Here is a 22,927-nt window from a genome sequence, read left to right as displayed (position 1 = left end):
TACAACAAAAACCTAACAAACGTGCCCCATTTTTACAGGTACAGGCACAACTAATCATAAATCATAAAAAACAAAGGAAACTTATCAAATTAAATAATAATATTGCCATCATGTCCAATATGCCTTTCAGTCCCTGCAGCACCCACCAGTCAAGGAAGGCCTCAAGTGTTCAAGCAGACAGCGTGTGATCTTTCTCCAGGGCCACCCAGACTGTGGAAGAGAGGCAGGCAGCCAGAGCGACCACCCCCACGGGCCACATCCAACTATCTTAGGTGTATGTGACTGAGCTCTCTTGTAGATATTGAATTTGTTTTTATCGTATGCACATGATAGATTCTTAGGGAGTACCACCTGGTTCCACAGTTGTCTAAAGCGCCCATTGATTACAAGAATCTACACTATGGATCAGACACTTCCTGATCCCCTGCAACAACACATAGTTACAAAGCACCCACCACACACGTCGCGATGCGTTACACAGGTCAAAGCATCAGGCACTGAGCCGGAAGTGAAGGAATTATGGACCGGGTGAGAAACCAATGGACCAGTCGATGAGCTGAGTTTTTAAGGCAGTGAGAAAGGTGAGAAATTGGACCAGCATTAGGAGACAGTTGTGGAGAGTAGGGATGCAATGTCTCAGCATTGGCCTGCACAACAGTTCCACCCAAGTAACCTTTGAAGGATCCAATCTGGTCTTTAACATCCCCCACCAACACTTACATTTAGATTCCTAGCAGTACTGCTCTTTGTGTTGCCGTTACCTATTTTAATACCCATGGCCGCTTTCGTCAGATTACATAGGTCCGAATCCCGATCCTCAATGTGTGTATTACCTTCCTCTTCGGCATTCAGTCAGTTTTGACTGATCACCTCGCTCAATTAATGAGGCGTGAGTCTTTGAATCGCTCTCTACTTTTCTCATCAGGATCAATTTTTCCCATTACCCTCCCCTATTATTAATCTTGATAACATTCAGTTCTATTTGCTATTTTTTTGGTTCCATTTCCCATTTAAAGCTCCCTCAATCCCTTAGCGATTTCAGCACAGATGCAGTCCATTGGGCTCATTGTACCAGTACTCTCTGCTCTGAACTTATCTCCCCGCTCTTTCTCGATATCCTTTCATTTATTTTTTCAAGTATATTTACCAATTCATGAACAGAGAGACCTGGGGGTATATGTGCACAAATCATTGCAGGTGGCAGGGCAGGTTGAGAAAGTGGTTAAAAAAGCGTACGGATCCTGGGCTTCATAAATAGAGGCACAGAGTACAAAAGCAAGGAAGTTATGATGAACCTTTATAAAACACTGGTTCGGCCTCAATTGGAGTATTGTGTCCAATTCTGGGCACCGCACTTTAGGAAGGATGTGAAGGCCTTAGAGAGGGTGCAGGAAAGATTTACAAGAATGGTCCCAGGGATGAGGGACTTCAGTTACGAGGATAGATTAGAGAAGCTGAGGTTGAGAGGAGATTTGATAGAGGTGTTCAAAATCATGAGGGGTCTAGACATAGTAGATAGAGAGAAACTTCCCACTGGCAGACGGGTCGAGAACCAGAGGACACAGATTTAAGGTAGAAGAACCAAATGTTACATAAGGAAAAACTTTTTTATGCCGAGAGTGGTTACGATCTGGAATGCACTGCCTGAGAGGGCGGTGGAGGCAGACTCAATTACTGCTTTCAAAAGGGAATTGGATAAGTTCATGAACGAAAACATTTTGCAGGGCTACGGGGAAAGGGCGGGGGAGTGGGACTAGCTGAAGTGCTCTTGCAGAGAGCCGGCACGGGCTCGACGGGCCGAATGGCCTCCTTCTGTGCATTAACCATAATTCTATGATTTTGCATGAATATCTAGTAATTCTTCTCATTAAAACAAAGTCCTTCCTGTTTCTGGTACTGTTTATGCCCCTTTGATACCCATTCACGGACTAATGTGAATCTTTCAGTTTGCCAGAGTCAGTATCTTTTTCTTTTAAAAAGGCTTTTAAAATCACTTCTACTGCAGGGACTGGGGCAGCGAGTGTTCATTAAATTAGCCAATCCAAACAGAAATCAACGACGACTAGCGTCAAAAAGGAAAATTAATCCCATCCTTGTTAATTAGCACAGTGCAGGTTTCGAGTGCTTGTGAAGTTAGCGCTCCCTGTGTAACAGGTACAGGGGCTGTTAACAGGATGTAGGGAGCACGACTTGAAGATGCATAGTGAGGAGCTGTGGATATCTCCTCTGGACCAAAAATCGCAGCCAATGAGAGACGTCCGCAATGTATAAATTGGTGTAAACTGGCAAGTATTTTAAGTGCTTTTCACCTGGTAATAAACTGTTTGAGCACTGCACTTGTTACGTTGCTGAATGATTGTCTGACTGAAGGGAAATCCAGTCTCATTAAAGACTGACAACAGAACTTGTTCTGTGTGTAACTCACAGGTAATTGAGCCATTCCACAGCTACATGCTGAGTTTAATATACAATGCTGGGATTGCACAGTTTTAACACTTCTGTTAAATGTGACCGAGTTCAGTGATACAGAGAGACACCAGCAGGAGATAAAGGTGTGACTGAGTATAGTGAGTGATACAGAGAGACACCAGCAGAAGGAGCTAGCGAGAGGTGTGTATCGGAACATACCCAGACACAGGAATGGATTACTTTAATACGAGTAGAACTGAGCAATGCCCCTTTTGTAATGATGTGATTTTACAGTGAGGTAAAGGGATTTGTACTGTTCTGTGTGAAACAAATTGACAATGAGAGGTCTCAGTATAAGTAGCCAGGTAGACAATGATCCCACATCAATGTGAAACAAACACTGATCAAAGCTCACTGTATAAAGCACAGGAACGTGTATACACAAACTGGAGAGTGTACAGTGTGAACAGGGCAAATGTGGGGAATCTCAGGATTAGAAAGGGAATGAGGGAGATAGAGGGGAAACAGCAGAGGGGGAACAGATAGGGAACAGGGAGAGATTCCAAACAGGGGGTCAGAACCAAACAAATATCAGAAAAACAAGCAGCAGGTTAAAAGCAAACCGACAAAGAGATGGGACAGGACAATGGAAGCAATATCTGAGCAATGTACCTGTGCAGGTGAGCGAGGGCTCCCCTCAGTACATCAAGCCAGGGCCTGTCTGTACTCAATGGTTACATGGCCTGGCAGTGGAGCAGCTGTAACCCCCGGCAGCAGGCCTTTAAAGTGGAACAGAGTGGGAGGCCTCATACAGGAAGGAACCATTTGGGACACTTTGCAATGTTAATCCTCCTATATTACCATTCCTATGCAGCTGTTCATGTTAAAATGTCCACAGGTAGTTGTTGCTCTTGACCTATAGCCATTCCAGATGATACCAATAGATGGCGCTCCAATAGGAATTAACACGTCAATGTAAGATGTTGGCCGTACTGCGGTCACACCAGGATCTGTCACTCCGGGATCTGTCACACCAGGATCTGTCACACCAGGAACTGTCACACCAGAATCTGTCACACAAGGATCTGTCACACAAGGATCTGTCACACCAGCATCTGTCACTCTAGGATCTGTCACACTAATATCTGTCACACCAGCATCTGTCACACCAGCATCTGTCACTCCAGGAGCTGTCACACCAGCATCTGTCACTCTAGGATCTGTCACACTAATATCTGTCACACCAGGATCTGTCACTCCATGATCTGTCGCACCGGGATCTGACACACCAGCATCTGTCACGCCAGCATCTGTCACGCCAGGAGCTGTCACACCAGTATCTGTCACTCCACGATCTGTCACACCAGTATCTGTCACTCCAGTATCTGTCACTCCAGGATCTGTCACTCCAGGATCTGTCACTCCAGGATCTGTCACTCCAGGATCTGTCACTCCAGGATCTGTCACTCCAGGATCTGTCACTCCAGGATCTGTCACTCCAGGATCTGTCACTCCAGGATCTGTCACTCCAGGATCTGTCACAGCAGGGTTTGTCACACCAGCATCTGTCACACCAGCATCTGTCACACCAGGACCTGTCACTCCAGGATCTGTCACTCCAGCATCTGTCACTCCAGCATCTGTCACTCCAGCATCTGTCACTCCAGCATCTGTCACTCCAGCATCTGTCACTCCAGCATCTGTCACTCCAGCATCTGTCACTCCAGCATCTGTCACTCCAGCATCTGTCACTCCAGCATCTGTCACTCCAGCATCTGTCACGCCAGGATCTGTCACACCAGGAGCTGTCACTCCAGGAGCTGTCACTCCAGGAGCTGTCACATAAGATCTGTCACTCCAGGATCTTTCACTCCAGGATCTGTCATGCCAGGATCTGGCACTCCAGGATCAGTCACACCGGGATCTGTCACACCGGGATCTGTCACACTGGGATCTGTCACTCCGGGATCTGTCACTCCGGGATCCGTCACTCCGGGATCTGTTACACCAGCATCTGTCACACCAGCATCTGTCACACCAGGACCTGTCACTCCAGGATCTGTCACACCATGATCTGTCACACCAGGATCTGTCACTCCAGGCCTGTCACTCCAGGGTCTGTCACTCCAGGATCTGTCACACCAGTATATGTTACACCAGGATCTGTCACACCAGGATCTGTGTAAGGCTCACAAAATTACACAGATTCCCCCCCCCCCCAACCCCCAAATAAGAAAAGAAGAGATATTGGACTGTTTGAATTAATATTGGGCCAAAGGGGCTTACAATCAAAACCTCAGGAAGATTTGGCTAGTTTTAAAAGGCATGTTCAGGCCTGCGGAAAACTGTGACAAAGGGGAGGTGGGATGGGCCCCCGAAACACAGACAGTTTGAGTGTTGGGCCGTCTGGGAATGTTCTGGGCCACCCCAACCTTTACATAAAGACAGTAAAAACTGTTCCCACTGAAACTCACAGAGCCACCAAGAACATGAATAATACAATACATGCCAACAGTCAACAAAAGAAAACATGGCCTCAGCAGGAAAAGACAATCAAACAGCAGTTTAAAACCAATCAGAAAGATTTCCAGAACGCTTTACACATTTTAAACTGATTTCAAGGCAATCCCGAAACCAGTTACAAGCCAATTAAAAATAGATGGACCATCCCCGAAGCTCGCTAAAGATTTAAAACATATTAAAACTAACGAGCCCACCAAATTTAACAAAGATTTGGCTGTCAGATAGGCCAGGCCTCAAACCAGTATAATTGAGGCCTGCTAGTTCAGTCAGTACGTTCAGCAACAGTTCGACAAAGGCAAGACAGCACGGTAACATCCAGGAGAGATCAACATCATCGCTGCGTTCGAAAGACAGTACAGGAGAATCGGAGACTTGAAGAAAGAAGAACGGAACAGAGGGAAAAGGAAATCGCGGCAACCAAAGGCCTCAAGAAACCAACAACTACCAATATTACCACCAACCAGGTAATAGTGGGCCACCGCGACCAACAAGAAACCAACCACCGAGAATTCGAAAATCACAAACTTGTTTCCACTCTACAGGCTAGTCTGACTTATCCCTGGGTAAGATTTGACACAAACGACCCTAAAAACTTTACCTAACCAAAGAAAATTGGGTACTTACCCGATAAATCCAACTACGCAGCTAACCGCATCAGCGGACAAACCAAGACTGAAGACCCAACGCAGGTGCAGTCTTCTACCACGTCTGGGGTACAGCAGGCCCCAACCACCACAACTAAAGAGAACCCCGAAATCACGAACCTCTACAATCTGTCAAGAGAGTCATTTGGTGAGCATTTCCTGGTCCTCTGGTTTTCAACCTAGTTAGGATAGTGGGGTTGGGAGGGTAAGGGATTTTGTCTATTGTAATTCTCCCTCGCATATTCCGAGTGTTCCCCACCCTTATAAAGTATAAGTTTCATTGAATTGTATATTTTCCTGTCTCAAAATAAAGATCTCAATTCTTTTGACCAACCCAGGTGTCTGTTGCAATTTCATTACAACCCCCAAATAAGTCCGAAGTCTAGAACCAAAGGAGTGGGAGCGATTCGAACCGCTCAGGGAGTCAGAGGTGAAGCTGACCACACACACCACCCCTTACAATCTGTCACTCCAGGATCTGTCACACCAGTATATATCACACCAGGATCTGTCACTCCAGGATCTGTCACACCAGCATCTGTCACTCCAGGTTCTGTCACTCCAGGATCTGTCACTCCAGGATCTGTCACTCCAGGATCTGTCACTCCAGGATCTACCACTCCAGGATCTGCCACACCAGGATCTGTCACACCAGGATCTGTCGCACCAGCATCTGTCACACCAGGATCTGTCAATCCAGGGTCTGTCACAACAGCATCTGTCACACCAGCATCTGTCACACCAGGATCTGTCACTCCAGGATCTGTCACTCCAGGATCTGTCACACCAGGATCTGTCGCACCAGCATCTGTCACACCAGGATCTGTCAATCCAGGGTCTGTCACAACAGCATCTGTCACACCAGCATCTGTCACACCAGGATCTGTCACTCCAGGATCTGTCACTCCAGGATCTGTCACACCAGGATCTGTCGCACCAGCATCTGTCACACCAGGATCTGTCAATCCAGGATCTGTCACATCAGCATCTGTCAATCCAGGATCTGCCACAACAGCATCTGTCACAGCAGGATCTGTCACTCTAGGATCTGTCACTCCATGATCTGTCACACCTGTATCTGTCAATCCAGGATCTGTCACAACAGCATCTGTCACACCAGCATCTGTCACACCATGATCTGTCAATCTAGGATCTGTCAATCCAGGATCTGTCACAACAGGATCTGTCACAACAGGATCTGTCACTCTAGGATCTGTCACTCTAGGATCTGTCACTCCAGGATTCATCACACCAGCATCTGTCACACCAGCATCTGTCACACCAGCATCTGTCACACCAGCATCTGTCACTCCAGCATCTGTCACTCCAGCATCTGTCACTCCAGCATCTGTCACTCAGGACCTGTCACTCCAGAATCTGTCACTCCAGGATCTGTCACTTCTGAAACTGTCACAGCAGGGTTTGTCACACCAGCATCTGTCACTCCAGGATCTGTCACACCAGCATCTGTCACTCCAGCACCTGTCACTCCAGCACCTGTCACTCCAGCATCTGTCACACCAGCATCTGTCACACCAGCATCTGTCACACCTGCATCTGTCACACCTGCATCTGTCACACCAGAACCTGTCACTGCAGGATGAGTCACTCCAGGGTCTGTCACACCAGGATCTGTCAGTCCAGGATCAGTCACTCCGGGATCTGTCACTCCAGCATCTGTCACACCAGCATCTGTCACACCAGCATCTGTCACACCTGCATCTGTCACACCAGCATCTGTCACACCTGCATCTGTCACATGAGGACCTGTCACGCCAGGATCTGTCACACCAGGATTTGTCACACCAGAGTTTGTCACTCCAAGATCTGTCACTCCAGGATCCTGCTGATCCTCTGGTATGAAGCTCCCTCTGCTTGTGCAAGTAAGCACAAGCAGAAGGAGCTGTAAATTCCTGGCTCAATTTATATCTATTATAGAATCATAGAATGGTTACAGCACGGAAGGAGGCCACTCAGCCCGCCGAGCCCATGCCAGCTCTCTGCAAGAGCACTTCAGCTAGTCCCACTCCCCCGCCCTTTTCCCGTAGCCCTGCAATTTTTTCCCCCTTAAGATACTTATCCAATTCCCTTTTGAACTATAAGATTGAGTCTGCCTCCACCACCATTTCAGGAAATTCTTTCCAGATCTTAACCACTCGCTGCGTAAAAAAGTTTTTTCTTAGGTCGCCTTTGGTTCTTTTGCCAATCACCTTAAACCCATGTCCTCTGGTTCTCGACCCTTTTGCCGATTGGAACAGTTTCCCTCTATCTACTCTGTCCAGACCCCTCATGATTTTGAACACCTCTATCAAATCTCCTCTCAATCTTCTCTGCTCCAAGGAGAACAACCCCAGTTTCTCCAGTCTATCAACGTAACTGGAGTCCCTCATTCCCGTCATCATTCTCGTAAATTTTTTCTGCACCCTCTCTAAGGCCTTCACATCCTTCCTAAAGTGCGGTGCCCGGAATTGGACACAATACTCCAGTTGGAGCCGAACCAGTGTTTTATACAGGTTCATCATAATTTTGACACTTTTGTACTCTATACCTCTATTTATGAAGCCCAGGATCCCGTAAGCTTTTTTAACTGCTTTCTCAACCTACCAGAAAAAGTACTAGGCAAACTAATGGGACTAAAGGCTGACAAGTCCCCCGGACCTGATGGCTTACATCCTAGGGTCTTAAAAGAAGTGGCAGCAGAGATAGTGGATGTGTTGGTTGTAATCTACCAAAAGACCCTGGATTCTGGAAAGGTCCCAGCAGATTGGAAAACCACAAATGAATCAAAATCAAAATCAAATCAAATCAACTTTTATTGTCATTGTTAGTGCACAAGTGCAGTACAACGAAATGTAGGCTTGCGGCTCCCGAGAGTGTACATTTGGATTAAGACATTTAAACATTCAACATACATTTGGCTTGTAGTATATTAACATAAATATGACCATAATAAAGTGCATTGGCAGATGTGCAGGCTTTAGAGTTTATTTGTGGAGTTCAGTAGGATGACAGCCCTGGGAAAGAAGCTGTTCCTAAATCTGGTCGTACGGGTGCGAATGCATCTGTAGCGTCTCCCAGATGGCAGGAGGGCGAACAGACTGTGGCTGGGGTGGGTAGGGTCTTTGATGATGGACCGTGACCTCCGTAGACAGCGTTTCTGGTATATGTGCTCTATGGTCGGTAGCCGGGTGCCGGTAATGCGTTGGGCAGTTTTGACTACCCGCTGCAGGGCTTTCCGGTCAGAGTAGCTACAGCTGCCATACCATACTGTGATACAGTTTGTCAGGATGCTCTCTATAGTGCAGCGGTAAAAGTTAGAGAGGATCAGGGGTGACAGATTACATCCCTTCAGCCTCCTTAAGGAATATAGGCGCTGCTGGGCCTTCTTCACCAGAGAGGAGGTGTTGAGGGACCAGGAGAGGTCTTCCGTGATGTGGACTCCGAGGAACTTAAAGCTGTCCACCCTTTCCACCACAGCCCCATTGATGTGGATGGGGGTGTGACTTCCGCCTTTCGACTTCCTGAAGTCCACAATGATTTCTTTTGTTTTCTTGGTGTTAAGGGCCAGGTTGTTATCGGCGCACCACTTCACGAGATGCTGGACCTCCTCCCTGTAGGCTGACTCATCGTTGTTGGTGGTGATCTGGCCTACTACCGTGGTGTCATCCGCAAACTTGATGATGGTGTTGGAACCATGAACAGCCACACAGTCGTGGGTGAAGAGGGAGTAGAGGAGGGGGCTCAGCACACAGCCTTGTGGGGCCCCCGTGTTCAGGGTCAGGTGGGGGGGAGGTGTGGTTACCTAATTTGACAGACTGGGGTCTGTTTGTTAGGAAGTCCAGGGTCCAGTTGCAGAGGGAAGTGTTCAGGCCAAGAGTTTGGAGTTTGGTGGCCAGCTTGTTGGGGACGATAGTGTTGAATGCTGAGCTGTAGTCGATAAACAGCATTCTGATGTAGGTCTCCTTACCATCTAGGTGATTCAGTGCCGAGTGTAGAGCAGTTGTGATTGCATCCTCCGTTGATCTGTTTGCACGATAGGCAAACTGGTGTTGGTCAAGGGAGGCAGGAACACTGGCTTTGATGTGGGCTAAGACCAGTCTCTCGAAACACTTCATTATGATGGGTGTGAGTGCGACAGGTCAATAGTCGTTCAGGCACGTCACAGCCGTTTGTTTTGGCACAGGAATAATGGTAGCGGTCTTGAAGCATGTAGGGACTACTGCCTGGGCCAATGACAGATTGAAGATGGTGGTGAAGACATCAGCCAGCTGATCAGCACATTCCTTGAGTACCCGTCCAGGGATGCTATCCGGTCCAGCAGCCTTTCGTGTGTTCACTCCGCGTAGAACGCCCCTATTCAAGAAAGGAGGGAGGCAAAAGCAAGAAACTATAGGCCAATTAGCCTAACATCTGTCATTGGGAAAATGCTGGAATCCATTATTAAGGAGGTAATAGCAGGACATTTAGAAAATCATAATACAATCAAGCAGAGTCAACGTGGTTTAATGAAAGGGAAATCGTGTTTGACAAATTTTCTAGAGTTCTTTGAGGATGTAACGAGCAAGGTGGATAAAGGGGAACCAGCAGATGTCGTGTATTTGGATTTCCAGAAGGCATTCGATAAGGTGCCACATAAAAGGTTACTGCACAAGATAAGAGCTCACGGGGTTGGGGGTAATATATTAGCATGGATAGAGGATTGGCTAACTAACAGAAAACAGGGAGTCGGGATAAATGGGTCATTTTCCGGTTCGCAAACTGTAACTAGTGGGGTGCCACAGGGATCTGTGCTGGGGCCTCAACTATTTACAATCTATATTAATGACTTGGATGAAGGGACCGAGTGTGCTGTAGCCAAATTTGCTGATGATACAAAGATAGGTGGGAAAGCAAGTTGTGAGGAGGACACAAAGGCCGTGATTTTCCCATGGGTGCGGGTCAGGTGGTCGGCGGGTTCCAGTCCCGCTGCCGCTTTCAGCCGGTAAAATTTTGCAATTTTACCCTAATTGGGCAATTGAGTCCCTGCGTGAGTGCTCCCCTGGCCAATTAGTTATTTTGGGTCTGCAACTCGCCTCTGCTGATGTCTGTGAGCCAGTTGCATTTAAGGGGCCCATGCAGCCTTGTTTCATTCTCTCATTATTTGATGGTGGATTTCGTGCTGACAACTGCTTCACGACTGCTTCAAGGGCCAAGGCCTCTCCCCGATTTGATGACGACTCCCTCCATGGTCTTGTGGAGGGAGTCAGAGGGCACAAGGAGGTACTGTTCCCATCCTCTGGGCGGAAGAAGCCAAAGCAGCCTGGCTGCAAATTGCTCAGGAGGTCAGCTCCAGATCATTGTGCGCTCAAACCTGGGTGCAGTGCAGAAGAAGGTTCAATGACCTGGCAGGGAAAGTGAGTATAACATCACACTTACTCTCAATCTGCTCCCCATCTCCTCTCATCACCAGCACTCTGCATTGTCAACCTACTCCTGCACATCCCACTTTACCCTTACATCCCTTGCAACCTTAACCATCCCTCTCTATCTACACAATCACTTCACTATTCGACTATGCTGCCCTCACACTCGCTATCACTGTTATGCAATGACAACTAACAACGCACAGGGAGGGCCCTTGGTATTGGCACCTCACTCTATCTTTGTCTCCTTCTAAGCATCTATGCTATGGATTCTCTACACTCACCCCTTCATTATCACTCAAACTCCACTTGTGTCCCTCATTGCAGGAAAAGAGACCACAATAAGAGGGAGAGGGCTATGGCAGGAGGAGGGCCACCTTCCATTTCCAATCTCACCAATGCTGAGGAGGCGGCACTGGAAATCATCGGAGGCGATGTGGATCTGGAAGTGGGGGATGGTCAGACGGGTGCAGCAGAGGAAGCTGGTGACAGAATAGATTTGCATCTCTCTCATTTACATTGCATGAGTGACTGATTATGGCATCTGATGCTCACACAGATTGACTTATGATCATCTGCACAATTCCATGTGCATGCTACGTTAATATCACATGTCTAACTCGTGCCTTTACTCCCCCACAGGACCATCGACAGCCCCCCTCCCCACTATCCAGGAGGAAGAGCCTGAGCCGGGAGACTCCACAGAGGAAGCTGCAACCTCTGAGGACGCAGCGTCAGCAGAGTTAAGCGCACCCAGCACCAGCGCCAGCGCAGATACGCACACCTCGATGGGACCTTCACGACAGAGTAGTGTTGTCACCTGGTGTATCACAGCTCACAAGTGAGCATCAGCAGATGGTGGATAGCATTAGATCCAAGGAGAGGACATATAAATTGGCTAGAAAAAGCAATAATCCTGAGGATTGGGAGCAGTTTAGGATTCAACAAAGGAGGGCAAAGGGATTAATTAAGAAAGGGAAAATAGAATATGAGAGTAAGCTATCAGGAAACAAAAAACTGACTGTAAAAGCTTTTATAGGTATGTGAAGAGAAAAAGATTGGTGAAGTCAAGCGTAGGTCCCTTACAGTCAGAATCAGGGGAATTTATAATGGGAAACAAAGAAATGGCAGACCAACTAAATACATACTTTGGTTCTGTCTTCACAAAGGAGGACACAAATAACCTCCCAGAGATGCCGGGGAACATAGGGCCTGATGAAGCGAGGAACTGAAAGAAATCAGTATTTGTAGGGAAATGGTGTTAGGAAAATTGATGGGACTGAAGGCCGATAAATCTCCAGGGCCTGATACATCCCAGGGTACTTAAGGAAGTGGCCCTAGAAATAGTAGATGCATTGCTGGTCATCTTCCAGAACTCGATAGACTCTGGAACAGTACCCATGGATTGGAGGGTAGCTAATGTTGCCCCACTATTCAAAAAAGGTGGCAGAGAAAAAGCGGGGAATTATAGACCGGTAAGCCTGACATCGGTAGTGGGGAAAATGCTGGAGTCCATTATAAAAGATGTAATAGCAGAGCACTTGGAAAACAGTGACAGGATCGGACAAAGTCAACATGGATTTACAAAAGGTAAATCATGCTTGACTAATCTACTGGAATTTTTTGAGGATGTAACTGGTATAATAGATAAGGGAGAACCAGTGGGTGTGGTGTATTTGGACTTTCAGAAGGCTTTCGATAAGGTCCCACATAAGAGATTAGCGTGCAAAATTAAGGCACATGGGATTGGGGGCAAGGTATTGACTTGGATAGAGAACTGGTTGGCGGACAGAAGGCAAAGAGTTGGAATAAACGGGTCGTTTTCCGAGTGGCAGGCAGTGACTAGTGGGGTACCGCAAGGATCGGTCCTAGGACCCCAGCTGTTCACAATATATATTAATGATCTGGACGAGGGAATTGGATGTAATATCTCCAAATTTGCAGACGACACAAAGCTGGGTGGGAGGGTAAGCTGTGAGGAGGATGTCGTGAAACTCCAGTACGATTTGGACAGATCGGGTGATTGGGGCAGAAACATGGCAAATGCACTATAATGTGGATAAATGTGAGGTTATCCACTTTTATAGCAAAAACAGGAAGGCAGATTATTATTTGAATGGCAATAGATTGGGAGAAGGGGAAGTGCAACGAAACCTGGGTGTCCTTGTGCACCAGTCGCTGAAGGTACGCATGCAGGTGCAGCAGGCGGTTAAGAAGGCAAATGGTATGTTGGCCTTCGTAGCGAGAGGGTTCGAGCACAGGAACAAGGATGTCTTGCTACAGCTGTACAGGGCCTTGGTGAGACCGCACCTTAAGTATTGTGTGCCATTTTGGTCGCCTTACCTGAGGAAGGATGTTCTTGCCATGGAAGGAGTGATGTGCCTCAATAAATCCGAGACTCGATGTTAGCGAAACAAAACAAGGCTTTTATTGACTTGGAAGGTAACACACAGAGAGGTATCTTCCATCCAGAGGTCTGCCGTACTGGATGTGATGCAGGCTGGGCCAGCTTACATAGGGGCCAGGTATGGGCGGAGCCCTACACACAGTACAATACAATGGTGAGGAAACGGAACTGAGGTAAGGGAAATGAAACTGAAACCAACCACAGTCACAAGCAGAGAATACCAATGAGTGATGAATGGAATATTTCATCACAAGGAGTGCAGCGAAGATTCACCAGGCTGATACCTGGGATGGCAGGAATGACGTATGAGGAGAGATTGTGTCGATTGGGCTTATACTCACTGGAGTTTAGAAGATTGAGAGGGGGATCTCATCGAAACCTATAAAATTCTGTCAGGCCTGGACAGACTAGATGCAGGAAGGATGTTTATGATGGCCGGGGAGTCCAGAACCAGGGGTCATAGTCTAAGGATAAGGGGTAAGCCATTTAGGACTGAAATGAGGAGGAATTTCTTCACCCAGAGAGTGGTGAACCTGTGGAATTCTCTGCCACAGGGGGCGGTGGAGGCCAGTTCATTAAATATATTCAAAAAGGAGTTGGATATATTTCTTAAGGCTAAAGGGATCAAGGGATATGGGGAGAAGGCAGGGACAGGATACTGAATTTGGATGATCAGCCATGATCTCATTGAATGGCGGAGCAGGCTCGAAGGACCGAATGGCCTACTCCTGCTCCTATCTTCTATGTTTCTATGAGACAGGGACAGCAGTGGGGAGTTCTCGTCGGAGGCCGCAGGGCGCTCCCAGCTCTGCTCAGCTGCATGTGGACCCTGTGCCTCTGGGTCCATCCAGAAAGAGAGCGGTGCTGGCACTCCAGGAACAAGTGCAGGAGTCTCTGGCAGGTTTTGTCTCCAGGGTTACTGCAAGTGTGGAGAGGATGGAGGAGTCTATCTCTAACATGAGCAGTGCCTTTGTGGAGTCAATGGCGCATGAACGCAACACCACAGAAAGGATGGCTACGGCCATGAAGTAAGTCGCCAGAGTCAAGAAAACATGGTGAATGTTCAGAATAGACTGACACCTCTGGAGGAGCGATGGGCAGCTACTGAGCAGAGAAACCAGAGCTTCATGGAAGTCCTTTTGAGTAGGACTGCCAGTGCAGATACGGGTCCTCATGGCCCCCCTGATGTGCAACAAGGTGCTGTCCAGCCACTTGCTAGCACTGAAGTGGGGCTGACCCATGAGAGGGATGTTGGTGACAGACAACAAGGAAGTGGGGGCTCCTCTCCAAGCGCTCACTCCCATGCCACTGAGTAGCCCTCGGTCAGAGCCCCACCAGAGTCCTCACCCAACTGAGATGGGCGTCTCAGCCCCTGCGCAGCCGCAGGAGGAGCAGACTGTTGCCAAGCCCTCACAGGCTCACAATCCCAGACGATGCCCGCCAAAGGTGTCGAAACAGGAGCAGCAGGAAAGTGAGCAAGGTGCCTCCACATCTGCTGAAGCCACAGGGGAAGCACCACGTACAAGCACACGTAAGAGGAAGATAAAGCACAATTAGTCACAAGGGTAGTCACTCGGTTGTCTTTAATTTTTGCCATTGTCATCCTTTTGTGCATTGATTAAACAGAAGTGATGGCAAACAGTTGAAAATCTGGCCTATGTGATCTGGGAAATGGAAGTTGCACGTTGAGGGCTCAGGGTGACTTGCATTTGTAATAATGGTGGTCAGAGTGATAGGAACCCACAGGTTCTTGTCCATTGTCTATGGTGTGATAAGAAGGTGCCTGCCACATGTTTGATTTGTCTACTTAAGCGAATCTGGCAAAGATTAGTCCATCCCTTGCATCATGGGCAGCAATGTGCTCGCATGCTGCTGCAGCTGGCTCATCCCCCTCCGCAAGGTTGTCTTCCTCCTCCTCCTCCATGCGCTGAGCCACTTGTTCCTCAAGCAGCTGCAATCCACAATGCTGTGCGATGTTGTGCAGTGCACAGCAGACCACGTTGATTCTGGAGACCCTGGCTGCTGAGTACCGTAGGGCTCCACCTGATCTGTCAAGGCATCTGAATCGCATCTTCAGCAAGCCGATGGTTTGCTCGATAATGGATCTGGTCGCATTGTGGCTGGCATTGTAACGCTCCTCAGCTTCGTTTGATGGCCTCCTCAATGGCGTCATCAGCCACATCTTCAGGGGATAGTCCTTGTCTCCAAGTAGCCATCCGAAAAGTTGTCTCGGCGGATTGAAGAGTGGAGGCACAGTGGACTGCCGCAGGATGAATGAGTCATGATAACTGCCAGGGTACTTCACGTAAACATGCAAAATGTCCTTCCTGTGGTTACACATCAGCTGGACGTTAAGGAAGTGGAAGCCCTTGCAGTTGACAAAAACAGCTCGGTTGTGATGGAGTGCAATCTATGACGACCAGCACCCTTGGCAAGCCTGCCATATTTGCAAAGCCAACCGCACGCGCGGTTACACTTGCTTGATCCGTCGAGAAGTGGATGTAATTATGCGCCTTTGCAAAGAGGGCATCAGTTACCTGCATGATGCAAGTGTGTGCGGCCGACTGGGAGATGCCGCTGATGTCTGCTGATGAACCCTGGAAGGACTCTGAAGCAAAAAAATTGAGGGCGGTGGTGACTTTGACAGCCACTGGTAAGGGGTGTCCACCCGCTCCTCTGGGCTCCAGGTGTTGGTGCAGATGTCAGCGACTACCTCTCGCGAAAGTCTCAGCCTCCTTTGGCACTGCTGCTCAGTCATGTTGAGGAAGCTCATCCTCGGCCTGTAAACCCTGTGTTGGGGGTATCTCCTGTGGCGACATGCAGCCCTGCGCTGACGCCTTCTGCCCTGTGCAGCATCAGGTGGGTGAGCAGGAGGTTGGTGCTCCTGCTGTTGGTGCTGCTATTGTGCCTGGTTCTGTTGCTGCGGCTGCTCTCCCTCCGAATCTGAGGTCCAGGATGAAAGGAAATAAATGGTTCCCATGCTGCTGGCAGATATCGCAGTTGAGGAAGCGCTCAATCAATGTGGGGAGAGGGTTTTCCCAGGAGGTCACAGTGGAGAGGGATCTCAGCTTCACCACTTCCAAGATCAGTAGACCGGCAAAAAGTTTTCCAAAGATGAAAAAACAAAGTTCTGTCATCTGTAAGTGAGCCTTGCTGAGAGCTCCATTTTTATGCTGGAGCTGCAGCTGTCAAGAAAGCAGCCACTTGTGAACCGAGCGTGGTTTGGGAACGGCGTGGAACACGCAGAAAAAGTGGCAAAATCTAAAACCGCTGTCAAAATAGCATTATCCAGGCAGCTAACAAGCTGTTAACTGCCTTAAGGGCCTATCCCGCCACTTGGAGGCGGGACCGAACGGGAGTCTGGGAGCCCGCATTTAGGAAAGTTGCACGGAGGCGGGTTGACGGCGGGATCGGAACCCATGTCCAAGTCATTAACATATATCAAGAAAAGCAGTGGTCCTAGAACCGACCCCTGGGGAACACCACTGTATACCTTCCTCCAGTCTGAAAAACAACCGTTCACCACTACTCTCTGTTTCCTGTCACTTAGCCAATTTCATATCCATGCTGCCACTGTCCCTTTTATTCCATGGGCTTCAACTTTGCTGGCAAGCCTATTATGTGGCACTTTGTCGAATGCCTTTTGGAAATCCATGTACACCACGTCAACCGCATTACCCCCAACAACCCTCTCTGTTACCTCAACAAAAAGCTCGATCAAGTTGGTTAAACACGATTTGCCTTTAACAAATCCATGCTGGCTTTCCTTAATTAATCCACACCTTTCCAAGTGACTGTTAATTTTGTCCCTGATTACTGTTTCTAAAAGTTAAACTGACTGGCCTGTAGTTGCTGGGTTTATCTTTACACCCTTTTTTGAACAAGGGTGTAACATTTGCAATTCTCCAGTCCTCTGGCACCACCCCCCATATCTATGGAGGATTGGAATATTATGGCCAGTACCTCCGCGATTTCCGTCCTCAATTCCCTCAGCGTGCATCCCATCCGCTCCTGGTGATTTATCTACTTTAAGTACAGCCAGCCTTTCTAATACCTCTTCTTTATCAAATCATGTGTCTCCACTACCTCCTCCTTCACTATATCTATGGCAGCATCCTCTTTCTTGATGAAGACCGATGCAAAGTACTCATTTAGTACTTCAGCCACACCCTCTGCCTCCATGCATAGGTCTCCTTTTTGGTCCCTAATTGGCCCCACCCCACCTCTTACTATCCTTTACTATTTATATGCCTATAGAAGACTTTTGAATTCCCTTTTACGTTGGCTGCCATTCTATTCTCATACCCTTTCTTTGCCCCTCTTATTTTCTTTTTCACTTCTCCTCTGACCTTTCTATATGTAGCCTGATTCTCAGATGTATTTGCACTTGACATCTGTCATACACGCTCTTTTTCTGCTTCATCATATTGGCTCTCTGTTTCGTCATCCAGGGAGCCCTGCCTTTCCCCCTAGTGGGAATGTACCTCAACTGTACCTGAACTATTTCCTCTTTAAAGGCAGCTCATTGTTCCACTACAGTTTTGCCTGCCAATCTTTGATTCCAGTTTACCCGGGCCAGATCCGTTCTCATCCCACTGAAATTGGCCTTCCCCCAGTTAAACATTTTTACTCTAGATTGCTCCCTGTCCTTTTCCATAGCTAATCTAAACCTTATGGTACTATGATCACTGTGCCCTAAATGTTCACCTACTGACACTTGCTCCACTTGACCTACCTCATTCACCAGAACCAGATCCAGCAATGCCTCCTCCCACATAAGATAACCCCTTTCTATAAGTTGGTTAATAGTCTATTAAATAAAGGCATGGCAGGGTAGCTCAGTCCCAGGGTATTCCGGCCAGCAGTTCTCCTACGTGAATTTCACTGAGGACCAATGTGTTCGAAAGCTCCACTGCAGCAAAGACGTTGTCACAGAGCTGTGCCACCCTGGGGTTGGGGTTAGGGCCTGAAGTTAGTGGTTGGGGTTAATGGTTGGGGTTAGGGGCTGAGGGTAGGGGGTTAGGATTAGGATTGGCGTTATTGGTTGTGGCTAGTGATTAGGATTAGGGCTTGGGGCCAGTAGTTAGGTTGTTAGGGGTTAAAGTTAGAAACCACTATTAACGCCATTGTCACTAGACAAGTCCTTTTTCATTTCGTGTTTTTTTTTACTCACAGATGAGTCACAAGAAACCCTTACCAGTTCATTCAAGGATTCTTCTTCCCAGTCCAATTTCCTCCCTTCTTCCACATCTCTACATCTCTCACAGAAAAAGACAACACGGATATTGGACTTCGGGATTTTGGCACAAGACCAGGCGAGTCCAGGTGTTGCACTGGTTAGATCCAAGTCATCGGCCTTGCCTGACAAGGGCTTCTGACAATAACCTGTCACCAGGCCCCAACAGTCGTCATCCGATTCCACCGTCATATCTTCAGCCATTACCCGCCTTTCGCCTTCACTGGAGCTGGTTACGCCACGATGACCATTCCCCAGGCTGAAGCACTCCGATTCCCATTTTATAGTCGCAGTGTAAGATCTGAATTTAGTCGCTTGGTGTCAGTGGTTGATGGATTTGGTCTCTCAGTCTCAGTGGTCCCTGGATTTGGTCTCTCAGTCTCAGTGGTCCCTGGATTTGGTCTCTCGGTGTAAGTGGTCCCTGGATTTGGTCTCTCAGTCTCAGTGGTCCCTGGATTTGGTCTCAAGGTGTCAGTGATCCCTGGATTTGGTCTCTCGGTATAAGTGGTCCCTGGATTTGGTCTCACGGTGTCGGTGATCCCTGGATTTGGACTCTCGGTATAAATTTGTCTTTGGATTTTGTCTCGGTATCAGTGGCTCCTGCATTTAGTCTCTCCATGTCAGTGGTCCCTGGATTTGGTCTCAGGGTGTCAGTGATCCCTGGATTTGGTCTCTTGGTGTAAGTTCCTCTCTGGATTTGGTCTCAGAGAGGAAACTCGCTGTCACCTCTGCCTCATCCTAGTCCGCTTCAATCAACCAGCTTTCCATCTCCCTGCCCCCTCAGTTCTTTCTTCACATTCGTGTTTTTTGCTCCATTTTTTGAGGCGGGGGTGTGGAAGCGGGACCTCGCCCCTGGAACAAGTCCCTTGGGCTTTGGTTGCGATGGGTTGCGGTGGAAAGGCTGTGGAAGCGGGGCCTCTCCCCTGGAACAAGTCCCTTGGGTTTTGATTGCGTTGGAAAGGCTGTGGAAGCGGGGCCTCGCCCCTGGAACAAGTCCCTTGGGCTTTGGTTGCGGTGGAAAGGCTGTGGAAGCGGGGCCTCGCCCCTGGAACAAGTCCCTTTGGGCTTTGGTTGCGGTGGAAAGGCTGTGGAAGCGGGGCCTCGCCCCTGGAACAAGTCCCTTGGGCTTTGGTTGTGGTGGAAAGGCTGTGGAAGCGGGGCCTCTCCCCTGGAACAAGTCCCTTGGGCTTTGGTTGTGGTGGAAAGGCTGTGGAAGCGGGGCCTCTCCCCTGGAACAAGTCCCTTGGGCTTTGGTTGCGATGGGTTGCGGTGGAAAGGCTGTGGAAGCGGGGCCTCTCCCCTGGAACAAGTCCCTTGGGCTTTGGTTGCGGTGGAAAGGCTGTGGAAGCGGGGCCTCTCCCCTGGAACAAGTCCCTTGGGCTTTGGTTGCGGTGGAAAGGCTGTGGAAGCGGGGCCTCTCCCCTGGAACAAGTCCCTTGGGCTTTGGTTGCGGTGGAAAGGCTGTGGAAGCGGGGCATCTCCCCTGGAACAAGTCCCTTGGGCTTTGGTTGCGGTGGAAAGGCTGTGGAAGCGGGGCCTCTCCCCTGGAACATGTCCCTTGGGCTTTGGTTGCGGTGGAAAGGCTGTGGAAGCGGGGCCTCTCCCCTGGAACAAGTCCCTTGGGCTTTGGTTGCGGTGGAAAGGCTGTGGAAGCGGGGCTTCTCCCCTGGAACAAGGTTGCGGTGGAAAGGCTGTGTAAGCGGGGCCTCTCCCCTGGAACAAGTCCCTTGGGCTTTGGTTGCGGTGGAAAAGCTGTGGAAGCGGGGCCTCTCCCCTGAAACAAGTCCCTTGGGCTTTGGTTGCGGTGGAAAAGCTGTGGAAGCGGGGCCTCTCCCCTGAAACAAGTCCCTTGGGCTTTGGTTGCGGTGGAAAGGCTGTGGAAGCGGGGCCCCGCTGCAGGGCGAGCGAGTGAAGGGAGCCTAGGGGCAACGCCGGCTCAACCGCCAAACCCCCAACGGCAAAAGCGCGAGCGGGGGGGGAGCGGGAACAAAAGCGACGCTGTGATTGGAGAAGCGGCGGGGCGTGCGATTCTCTGATTGGAGGAGCAGGGGCAGTGTGACTCTGATTGGAGGAGCGGGGAGGGGGATAAGTGAATCTGTCATTGGAGGAGCGGGGACACAGTGACACTGTGATTGGAGGAGCGAGGGGGCGAATGACTGTGATTGGAGGAGCGGGGAGGGCGGAGTGCCTCTGATTGGAGGAGAGGGAGGACGCGTGACTCTGTGATTGGAGGAGCGTGGGGGCGAGAGACTGTGATTGGAGGAGCGCTGGGGGGAGTGACTCTGTGATTGGAGGAGCGGGGGCAAAGTGACTGAGTGATTGGAGAATCTGATCCGACCAATCACAGCGTCTCCTCTCTCCCGCTCGCTGATCCGACCAATCGTAGCGTGTCCAGTGATTCAGCCACGCTGCCAAGAGCAATCCCAGCGGAAAGAAAGATTACTGGGACTTTAAATGTTTATTTTAAAAAGACAATATATCTTTCAACACTTTGGTTATTAGTTATAAACAGATCTGAGCTGACAGTCAAAAGTCAGGTAAAATGAAGGCTTTATTGGCTCAGTGTCCAATTTTCCATCTGATAACGCTCCTATGAAGCGCCTCGAAATGTTTTAGTACAGGGTCGGGCGAGGACCCCTCCAGGAATACCTCCAACCAGAGTTGGCAGCTCCGCATGGACACTGAGGGAGCGCCGCACTGTCGGAGGGGCAGTACTGAGGGAGCGCCGCACTGTCGGAGGGGCAGTAGTGAGGGAGCGCCGCACTGTCGGAGGGGCAGTACTGAGGGAGCGCCGCACTGTCGGAGGGGCAGTACTGAGGGAGCGCCGCACTGTCGGAGGGGCAGTACTGAGGGAGCGCCGCACTGTCGGAGGGGCAGTACTGAGGGAGCGCCGCACTGTCGGAGGGGCAGTACTGAGGGAGCGCCGCACTGTCGGAGGGGCAGTACTGAGGGAGCGCCGCACTGTCGGAGGGGCAGTACTGAGGGAGCGCCGCACTGTCGGAGGGGCAGTGCTGAGGGAGCGCCGCACTGTCGGAGGGGCAGTACTGAGGGAGCACCGCACTGTCGGAGGGGCAGTCCTGAGGGAGCGCCGCACTGTCGGAGGGGCAGTACTGAGGGAGCGCCGCATTGTCGGAGGGGCAGTACTGAGGAAGGGCCGCACTGTCAGAGGGGCAGTATTGAAGGAGTTCCGCACTGTCGGAGGGGCAGTACTGAGGGAGCGCCGCACTGTCAGAGGGGCAGTACTGAGGGAGCGCCGCACTGTCGGAGGGGCGGTACTGAGGGAGCGCCGCACTGTCGGAGGGGCAGTACTGAGGGAGCGCTGCACTGTCGGAGGGGTGGTACTGAGGGAGCGCTGCACTGTCGGCGGGGCAGTACTGAGGGACTGCTGCACTGTCGGAAGGGCAGTACTGAGGGAGCACCGCACTGTCGGAGGGGCAGTACTGAGGGAGCGCCGCACTGTTGGAGGGGCAGTACTGAGGGAGCGCCGCACTGTCGGAGGGGCAGTACTGAGGGAGCGCCGCACTGTCGGAGGGGCAGTACTGAGGGATTGCCGCACTGTCGGAGGGGCAGTACTGAGTGAGCGCGGCACTGTCGGAGGGGCAGTACTGAGGGAGCGCCGCACTGTCGCAGGGGCAGTACTGAGGGAGCGCTGCACTGTCGCAGGGGCAGTACTGCGGAAGTGCCGCACTGTCACATGGGCAGTACTGAGGTCGGTCCTAGTGGAAAGTTGGCCTTTATGTCAAGTGGGCTGGAATGCAAAGTGATGCTTCAGTCGTACAGAGCCTTGGTCAGACCCCCATCTGGAGTGACCACATTCAGTTCTCGGCCCCGCACCTCAGGAAGGATATGTTGGCCTTGGCGGAGGAGCAGCGCAGATTCACCAGAATGATACCAGTGGCGGAAGTGCATTTTTGTAATAATATAGACAAGAGGCTGCAGCCCTACGTCTAAATGCCAAGAATGGGTTCTAGACATGGAGTCAAACACTTGCACGTTTATTTTCATCCTTCGACATCAAAGAAGACAGCCAGAATATCATCTCATCGTTTGCAGTGAGTTCTTTGGTGACTGACGAGACCTATTTTTGCTCGGCATGAGCGATCGTAGGTTGAACAGTGGATCCCGGATACACCAGGTTGGGAATCTTGATTTTTTTCTTTTCAAGCAAGCCTTCCTCAGCTGGCGTTTACATTCAGCATCAGCAATGCGACGGGCCTTGTTGTAGGAGGCGCCTTTGTGGATGGCTTCTCACCGTGCCCTCAACATCTATCACCTGAGCCTTTCTTTCTGATGTCTGTGCACCCAT

The 22,927-nt window shown here is 49.8% G+C and overlaps 1 protein-coding gene across 1 annotated transcript; it reads right to left on the bottom strand.

The window, feature by feature from the left end:
* Window positions 1-8,426: 8,426 nt before the first annotated feature.
* On the bottom strand, window positions 8,427-22,927 carry LOC147091071 (uncharacterized). Its single transcript, XM_085977156.1, has 3 exons — window positions 22,874-22,927; window positions 18,583-20,619; window positions 8,427-9,929 (listed from the first exon to the last, which is right to left on the bottom strand). Exons 1-2 carry the CDS (start codon window positions 22,925-22,927, stop codon window positions 19,414-19,416), a joined length of 1,260 nt encoding a protein of 419 aa, XP_085833282.1. The 3' UTR covers window positions 8,427-9,929; window positions 18,583-19,413.

This window comes from Somniosus microcephalus, unplaced genomic scaffold (genome assembly GCF_052327205.1).
Source record: "Somniosus microcephalus isolate GS21.2 unplaced genomic scaffold, FLI_Smic_1.0 unresolved_chr4, whole genome shotgun sequence".
In the NCBI taxonomy this organism is placed as follows: domain Eukaryota; kingdom Metazoa; phylum Chordata; class Chondrichthyes; order Squaliformes; family Somniosidae; genus Somniosus; species Somniosus microcephalus.
Note: the sequence above shows the minus strand (reverse complement) of the source record. Positions and strands in the feature narration are given on the sequence as shown.